The sequence below is a fragment of the Amblyomma americanum genome, chromosome 6 (assembly GCF_052857255.1).
Source record: "Amblyomma americanum isolate KBUSLIRL-KWMA chromosome 6, ASM5285725v1, whole genome shotgun sequence".
Lineage (NCBI taxonomy): Eukaryota > Metazoa > Arthropoda > Arachnida > Ixodida > Ixodidae > Amblyomma > Amblyomma americanum.
The window spans coordinates 32515627-32525148 of NC_135502.1; the positions used below are offsets into that span (position 1 = coordinate 32515627).

General features: G+C 50.5%; 1 protein-coding gene across 1 annotated transcript; it reads left to right on the forward strand.

Moving 5' to 3' along the window:
• The first annotated feature begins 4775 nt into the window (after positions 1 to 4775).
• Positions 4776 to 5258, forward strand: LOC144095193 (uncharacterized). The gene has a single exon (XM_077628980.1). The coding sequence runs from the start codon at positions 4776 to 4778 to the stop codon at positions 5256 to 5258; it is 483 nt and encodes a 160-aa protein (XP_077485106.1).
• The last annotated feature ends 4264 nt before the right edge of the window (positions 5259 to 9522 follow it).

The following is a 9522-nucleotide window of genomic DNA, read 5'->3' on the forward strand; positions in this document are numbered from 1 at the left end:
TGAGGGCTAGTGGTAGAACGCCGTAACGATGGATCTCTCTCTGATGCCTCCCGGGCTAAACGCTGGTCTTCGAAATAGGGCTTCGCTGAGCCGCGTGTGCTGACTCCGGCCACTTTGCCCAACGTCGTTTGCGGGGACGGATGGTAGCAGCGGCGTTTCTGCAAATTGCGTGAGTTGACCGACAGCCGCGATGGCCTAAAGGCTGTTATCAGCAAAGGCTGGAAGCGGGCCGCAGAGACCAGTTCCGCTTAAAAGGACCACCAGGACATGCGAAAGGTTGATTAGAGTGAAGGCAAAGAGAACAGGGTTCTTGCGACGTTGTCAGGCGGGACACAAGCGGCTGAACTGAGAGACGAAACGGTACATGCCGCGCCACTAGTAGCTGAGACGCAAGCTTCATAAGTTGTCAACATTCCATCGTAAGCACTGTAGATTTCAACGCGAAACGAGTCACAATTGTGTGAACAGGCGTCGGAAGGAAAGGCCGCCATAAATTTTCGGCAGTCGGGGATGTAATTGTGGCAATAGAGAAGATCACAGACGGTAAACTGCCGGGCTTGGTGGTGAAGTTTCCGGCCTAGAGGAAGCGATGTGAGAGTAGAGAAGGAAGTACGGTTGGGGGGAGGGGGGGGGGGACATGATGGCAGTGTCAAGGGCTCGAGTGGTATCATAGAAGGGCGCAGTAATGCTTGCGCGCAGATATATAAAATACATGAGACGGCCAGGTAGATCTTTCAAGCAACCTGGTCAGAACGTGATGATTGCAGCGTCTGTTTAAAACAATACACATCGAAGTACATCGAAGTGTGCGCGTGCGTGCGTGCGTGCGTGCGTGTCTGTCTGTCTGTCTGTCTGTCTGTCTGTCTGTCTGTCTGTCTGTCTGTCTGTCTGTCTGTCTGTCTGTCTGTCTGTCTGTCTGTCTGTGCGTGCGTGCGTGCGTGCGTGCGTGCGTGCGTGCGTGCGTGCGTGCGTGCGTGCGTGCGTGCGTGCGTGCGTGCGTGCGTGCGTGCGTGCGTGCGTGCGTGCGTGCGTGCGTGCGTGCGTGCGTGCGTGCGTGCGTGCGTGCGTGCGTGCGTGCGTGCGTGCGTGTGTGTGTGTGTGTGTGTGTGTGTGTGTGTGTGTGTGTGTGTGTGTGTGTGTGTGTGTGTGTGTGTGTGTGTGTGTGTGTGTGTGTGTGTGTGTGTGTGTGTGTGTGTGTGTGTGTGTGTGTGTGTGTGTGTGTGTGTGTGTGTGTGTGTGTGTGTGTGTGTGTGTGTGTGTGTGTGTGTGTGTGTGTGTGTGTGTGTGTGTGTGTGTGTGTGTGTGTGTGTGTGTGTGTGTGTGTGTGTGTAGCCAGCAAATTATTCGCCTTTTTATTAGCCCAACAAAAACACGGTGAAATCACCTTTAAACTCAATTGAGTCTCATGCATATTCCTCGCATTAGTACGCTTATATGCTATGCGATCACGTAAACCAGCTTGTGAATTCATATCGGCGATTATATAAATAGCGCTTCTGTCTTAGGTTCTAGCTTGGAAAAAAATTACCCGCTGTGGTGGCTGAGAGGTTTTCTCGCTCACCTGCCGGTTCCAAGGTGGCGGTTTCAAGCCCGGCCGCGGCGGCCTTGTTTAGAGGAAGGCCAAATACAAAAACGTCCATGCTGCGCGATGCTATCCCACGTTAGAGAACCCGGGGTGGTTTAATTCTTGTTGAAAATTCCACTACAGCCTTCTTCATAGCCCTTGCGTCTCTTCAGGAAAAAACTATATTGTCGGTTATGTTCCGACGTATACAAAGGTAAATTATAGCCGGTGAAGCAAATTTTCACAACATATGTGTTTGCTTTTTTTGCCGAGTGCTTTCTACATTATAATAGCCCTAGTGATAAGCCTTATTAGGCGTACCAAATTAAAACAGTACAGTGCGCGTCCCCCTTGCGTGAACGGTGCACTACGGAGCCAGCCAGCGGCGTCTTCGGTGGATGCTCGGTTCGTGATAAAATGATTCTGAGCACAGTCGTCCATGTGTACAGACAAGCCTTGCTGCTGCACTGCCCGCTGGTTATAATGTTTACGAAGCGTATTCACCTCGCAGTTTCTGAGTGGCGCAGCAGCAGCTTAGCTCCAACGCTTGCGCAGTGGGCCCTGCAATTTCTGGGCGAGCCTGGGACAGTTATCTCTCACCCCCCCCCCCCCACCCCCCCATTCGCCAACCCTCGTCACGCTTTCTCGCAGAAAGAATTACGCCAGCCATTCGGAGTCTGAGGCATAGTGGAGGCACCACGCCTCAGGCCCGTTTCACATGCTGCGACTGGACCGACAATATTCGGTGTAGTCGGCGAGTCCGCAGTGCGATTTTCGGTCACTGCTTTCACATGCAACACCGACACAGCGAATTCGGTCGGCGGGACAGGCAAGGTTTCTTGATGTTTCGATAGGCAACCCATTATCAAATGCGACGGAAACGTCACACGGAATGTGTTGATGATATTATGGTCAGCGTATTTTTAGATGCACGGCAATATTTCGCATGTTTTGATTAGAATAAACAGTTTTGCTTCCACCGCGGCAACAGCTCCCACGTGACCCCACGTTGCATGCCGTCTCGGCGCTCCCCAATGATCAGTCGCAAAGCGTACACACCGACGCTGCGACTGAGTACCAACCGGGCGAAACTCGACCGAAGGCCGTCTGCGACTAGACTGACGGCCCTCCCCAGTCGCAGACCGACTGAATTCACAGTGTCGCAGGAGAAAATCGCATGCATGTGAAACGGGCCTCAGTCTAGAAATCGAGCCCAACCGTTAAACGCAAGAGGTGTAAAACTGGCTAGAGAGCACAAGATGGTGACTGAAATTAACTTCGCTGAGACCGCAACAATCTGAACGCCGACACCGAGCTCAAAATCATGCTGCTTTGCTCTGAAGCAGCGACAGCATCGAAGCGAAAGCGCTGCGTATGCGTCGGGTCCCGCAAGCCGCGAGGTGTATGAGACTGGTGGCTTCTCTGTGTGTGTAGACGCGCATGCTCACAAGCGCTTCTCCCGTGCCCAGAACCCTCATTAGAAGTCGTTGGCTGGCTCGGGAGCGGACCGTTCGCGCGTTCTACACAACGATGTCGCGGGCTGTACATGAAAGCGCCATCTTTGATTCATTTTTTTTTTACGGCTAACGCGTTAATCTGACACAATACGAGGCGACTAGGCGAAAAAACCGTTGTATCCTTCGAACAGGTCACACATAAGCCCTTCGATCAGTCTCAATAGAAGCACTTAGTGCAAATTGAAGCGTAATTTTCCAAACAACCACAGTTTCAAGCGCAGCATGGAAGCACAAATTACACCGAAAGTATCTAAAACCTTATCAAATCCTTATTACCTATTGTGTCTTCCGAGTGGAGTGATATAATGTGTACTTTAGGGCGCGGTTCCTCCTCCATTTTCATGCGTAATACTCTACGAAAAATAACTCCGTCTCGCGTGCTGGGCAGGCACAACACAGTGGAACCTTAAAATGACAAGCAAATATGATCCCAAAACCGGAATTTCTTGATCGCACAAATAACCACGCGCGATTGAGCTCTCTGTGCCCCAAGCCACCAAATGCATTAAACGTGGCCAAAGGCAGTGGCCTGATCCCGCCCGCTCAATACGAAATCACGGGCGCTACATGTGCTGTTCAAAAAACCAAATGGTATGCATGAATGGTTTTCGTAGTTTCGTTGGCATAACATGAAATATTGTGAATGAGGGTGCACTAGGGAGATGCCGCACACTAACTTTACAGCGAAAATAAACTCTCCTTGGTTGGAACGCGTTAAACGTTTACTGCATCAGAGAGCCGGACGACCAAAAAGCGGTGTCATTGGCGTTATGAACGTCTCTCTAGCTATTTTGGTAACCGGTCGGCGGTGTCAGAGAGGCAGATATGTGCGCCTATGTCTATTCCCTCCAATCCTGAAAAATTTCCTGCGGCAGCGCAGAAGCGGTCAAGACACCTCATGCTAATCAACACCAATTAGGGCCTGATCGTCTTGCCTGACAGCGAGGACTGAATTGGGCGATGCTGTAGAAGCATGGATAGCTGGGCGAGTTAGTAATAATAGTTCATTGTGGGTGGTAAAATATATCAGTTGGAAAGAAGGAGGGCTCCCCGCTCCACAAAAGTACCGCGGTTAAATGTGGGTGGTACAGCGCAAAACAAAAGAAAGGCAAAGTAGACGACATGGACGAGCTCTCGTCCGAGTCTTCTTCTACTTTGTGTATCTCTTGTTTCTCGTTGTACTCCCCACAATGAACTATATTGCAGATATTTCTCAGGTGTCAAGACACAGACCGAATTTGGGCAAAACTAAAATTTTACCAAGACCAATGAAAAGCTTACTTGAACTGGATCGACAACAACCGAAAGCATTTTATCTCTAGGGTTGAAAGTGTCAAGAGGTTTTAAAAAGACCGGCGGTTTTTCCAACCTTGAAATTCCAACTAATATTATAAGGGTTCCAGTGTGTTTAGGAGTTTCAGAACTAAAGTTCAGCCTTCTTTACTTCATGACTGCCCGGCTGCCGTTTCTCAAAGTTGTTGTGAAGCCGCATGCGGTGCCAACACGTGCCGTGCTTATCTACTCCGGGCTCACCGGATAAGCTACGTTATCGCAGAGGTATCGGCGACACCCCTAGCCAGGGGGGCTATAGAACCAACTAACATTTCAATAAAAACAGTCCATTCTTCGCCAACCTCGTGTCGATTCACTGCAGTGGCGACGAGCGGCCCACCGCCGGGCAACGGCCCTGCTTGATGGCGGCCCATGCTGGACCAGCGGTTTTCAATCAAGCGGAAGACATTTGGGACGCATACCAGGTACGTCTGGAGTCCTACATTGAAGCATTAGGAATCGACGACTCGAATAAACGACGGGCGCTTCTAACGGCAGCTTTGAGTACAGCAACAGTCGGCATAATAACGGGGCGTTGCGCTCCGGCCAAGATTCAGGAGCTTACCTACGAGAAGCTGGTTCAGCTATTAACGGAGCATTATGCGCCAAAGGGAAATGAAATAGCAGAGTCGTACAAGTTCTTCACCAGGTATCAGCGTCCTCACGAAACGACAAAGGACTTTATTGTGGCGATCCAGAAGTTGGCCGGGAGTTGCAACTTTGGCGAATCAAGAGACCGGATGTTACGAGACAGAGTAGTTTCAGGTCTGCGGGACACTGGAGTTCAGCGGAATCTTTTGTCAAGGTCGTCTCTAACACTAAAAGAAGCAGAGGATACAGCTTAGGCGGCAGAGACGGCGGCTGTCAACGTGGATCACATGGATAAGACAAGGGATCATGACAACGTTCATGCTGCGGGAAGCAAGCTGCGGGGACCACCGAATCACAAGATTCATCCGCATGCTTCATCCAGAGCAAGCGAGGATGCCATTTGTCCGTGTTGCGGCAGCACTGCACATAAACCAGCGAAATAAAAGTTTCGCCGGGCGGAATGTTTTTGCTGCCGACGTAAAGGGCACCTGGCTAAAATGTGCAGCTTCAAACAACCAAGAGTGGCACATTGCGAAAACTATTCTTCAGAGAGTGACAGCGAGCTGTGCTTGCTAAATGTGTACGCTGTGTCTACAAACGTGGTCAAGCCCATGGTTCGCATCTTACGCTGGAATGGAGTTCCTCTCAAGATGCCAGTAGACACGGATCACCAGTCTCCATAATTACGTGGAAGACTTACTGCAAGCATCGACATGCCTGGCCAGTGCTCCGCGAGACGTCTTTGCAATTGTCCTGCTTTTTAGGCAAGCTTCCTGTGAAAGGTGAACTCGAGCTTCGTGTCTCGTATGCGGGAAATACTCTAGAAGCGACGCTAACCATACTGCAGTGCGCCCGTCCGGACTTGTGCGGACGCGATATCATCAGCGCATTAGAACGCAACGGGAGGCCTGTCCTGAGCATTGCCGGTGATGCAACTGCAGGTGAGAAACATTTTTCACGCCCACCTTCTGATAGCGCACTGCTAGAGCAGTTCAGCGATCTGTTTACATCAGGTCTAGGACGCATTGCTGGCCCCGCAGTCCATTTGCGACTGCATGAAAATGTGACGCCGCAATTTTGCAAAGCTCATTCCGTGCCATACGCAATGAGGTTGCAAGCGACTGAAGAAATAGACCGACTTGACAAAGAAGGCATTCTCTCGCCTATCGATAACGCGGATTGGGCAACGTCCCTAGTTCCCGTTATCAAAAAAAACGGCTCCATTCGATTGTGTGGCGATTTCAAGGTGACCGCAAACAAGGCTTGTGTCACGGAGCCGTACTTAATGCCCAAAATAAGGGATATTTTCGCTAACCCGAATGGAGGTGAAGTTTTTAGCACCATCCACTTGAAATATGCTTACAATCAGTTGCCGCTTGACGACGAAACTAGAAAGCTCTTGGTCGTAAACACGCATAAAGGCTTGTTTTGCTTTAATCGACTGCCTTTTGGTGTCGCCTCTGCTCCTGCTATTTTTCAGAGACGTATGGAGGGCATTCTGCAAGGCATTCCGGGCGTTCAAGTTTACTTGGACGATGTTGTAATCGCGGAGAAACACGATGACTCCCGAACGCTGCGTAAAGTTTTCGAACCTTTCCGACAGCACGGTATCAAGTTGCATCCGCGGAAATGTAGGTTTCGACAAGCAGAAGTTGAATTTCTGGTACACCGGATTAGTGCGGATGGTTTGTTACCTAAAGCGGACAACATGAATGCGATAACGCGGATGCCGAAGCCAAAGTGTGTAACGGAACTGCGGGCATTTTGGGGGCTCGTGACCTACTACCACGCATTTCTGTGCAACCTGGCCACTCTTCTTGAACCACTGCATGAACTGCTGAGGAAGAACGCCCGCTGGCAGTGGGGAGCGAGTCAAGACAACGCTTTCCGAGCAACCAAGCGCCTGCTTCAAGAAGCGGAGTTTTTGGGGCGTTACAATCCAAATAAGCCTATTTTTTTGGAAACCGATGCATATTCATGTGACGTCGGCGCAGTACTATATCACAGGGTGAATGGGCAAGATCTGCCAATCGGGTTCCGTTCGCGCACTCTGTCACCCGCGGAGCGGAATTACTCTCAAATTGAGAGAGAGGCTTTGGCTGTTGTGTTCGGTGTCACAAAGTTCCGGCAATATCTGCTCGGGAATCGGTTCACACTCGTCACAGATCACAAACCTCTCCTAAGCCTTTTCAGCCCTGAAAAGCTGGTTCCAGCCATGGCCGCGGCGCGGATTCAGCGTTGGTTCATTTTGCTAAGTGCGTACAACTATAAAATACAGTTCAAGCCAGGCAAGGCGTTGATTCCAGCGGATACCCTCAGCCGCTTGCCTGTACGCCAGGGTTATGACGCTAAGACTGCAGAAAATGACGCTCGTGAGTACGTTCTTTTAACACATCACTTAGACTCCGGGCCATTATCCGCCACCGACTTGGCTAAGATGACTGCAGACGATAGTCAACTCGCGCAAGTCCGCAATTACATTTACAAAGGCTGGCCATGCTCCTTTCAAGCTGCGCAGGAACCGTTACGCGCATATATGCACAGAAAGCATGAACTAACATGCAGCCATGAAATTGTGTACTGCAGGCATCGAGTAGTAATTCCCACGAGGGCGCAGCTACCAATGTTGCATATGCTGCATGATGCGCATCAGGGAGTTACGGCTATGAAAAACTTGGCCCGTTCCATATTTTGGTACCCACGACTCGATCAGGACATTGAGCAGCTGGTCAAAACTTGTCCAACGTGCATAGAAGGGGGGAGCATGCCCAAGGCCCTGCCGCCTATTCCTTGGCCGCAAACAGAGGATCCATGGTCGAGAATCCATTCTGCGGGCCCTTTGGAGGGTTACATGCTGTTGATTGTGGTGGATTCCCATACAAAATGGATTGAGGTAGCTGCAATAAAGATCGCCAGTTCGGAAAAAAAACAATTGAAGCCCTCCAGACAATGTTCAGTCGGTTCGGCTTGCCAAGGACACTGGTGACGGACAACGGTCCGCAGTTTACAAGCGAGGAGTTCGGGGCATTTATGAAGCGCAATGGCATCACTCGTGTGCGGACGGCTCCCTACAAGCCCCAGTCAAACGGCCTGGCGGAAAGGGCGGTGAGGACTGTGAAGCATGGTTTAAGCAAGAATACACGCGGTAGTTTGCAAGATCGTCTGGACCACATTCTTTCTCATTATCGTCGTACCCCTCTCTCAAACTGGAAAACCCCTGCTTCTACGATTCTCTCCTATGAACCACGTTATTTGTTGCACAATGTCGTGTCACGACCCTTCCATTCTGCAGGTTCGTGCAGCAGCGGAAAACCATTGCACAAAGAAATATGGTTCAAGAACTATGGTGCGGGCGACCAGTGTAAACCAGGCGTCATAGTCCACACAATGCTCGCGCATGACAACGCTAAAGGCAGCAGACGGAGGGACACATCGCCGCCACCTCGACCAGCTAAAGACCAGAGAGGGAAGCGTGGAAGGAGTAGACGTTAAGCTCGAGACGACCACTTAAACATCGGCAGCAGAAGACGGCGGCAAAGCACAGGTAGAGTCTCAGCCTCAAGTTCACGACAATAGGGACGGACAGGCTCAAGCTGACACGGACATTGCACCGGCACCCGACGCGCAAGACGATGGCTGTAGTGACCGACGGCGCTGAGGTGACCTTGCGTAGGTCGAAACGCAAGCCGCGGCCCTCGACCGCTTCGCTCCTTAAGGGGAAGAATTGTTGTAAAGCCGCATGCGCTGCCGACACGTGCCGTGCTTATCTACTCCGGGCTCACCGGATAAGTATGTTATCGCCTGAGGTATCGGCGACACCCCTAGCCAGGGGGGCTATAGAACCAACTAACATTTCAATAAAAACAGTCCATTCTTCGCCAACCTCGTGTCGATTCACTTCAAAAGTAAGCGATTACCATGACTGCCTGATTCCGTTCATATAATTCATCTCTCATTAGGCTACCGCCTTATAGAGCAGCGTACTTTATGACCATGCCTCTGGCGAGGCCTGTCGGAGCTATGAGGTGTAGCAACACAAGCACAATTTGAAGGACGAGACTGGGTCAGCGCAGGACAAGCAACTAGTTTATTGCATCCTACTTTACTGTTCTTTTTTTTATTTACAGAAATGGTGGATAAGAGCTACAAGAGTGACAAGAGCTACAGTAAGCCAGCTGCTTCAGGGTTCTCAAATCCTGCACAGTACGAGCAGTGCAGAGCACGTCTACAGAATTTTGCATATACCATGGCGCAACTAAATAGATGAAGCAAACAAATACTCATACTAAAGACAATACGTTGGAAGTATTGCTTATTGCTTTCTTTTTCTTCTCTTCCTCGCTTTTGATTATTTGCAAGCGTACGGGGTGCCATCAACGCCATTGTCTAGTCAGCACTGTTATCGACTTGTTTTTCACTTCAGCGTCATCTTTATTCCGTGCGCTCTTGCAAAAACTGCTCAACTAGTTGCCGGTATCTCCAAGAGCCAACACGGCGCTTTGCGAACCGCGAACATTC

Bases quoted from the DNA above. Each gene is read 5' to 3' on its own strand.
- LOC144095193 (XM_077628980.1), top strand. From the start codon at position 4,776: ATGGCGGCCCATGCTGGACCAGCGGTTTTCAATCAAGCGGAAGACATT.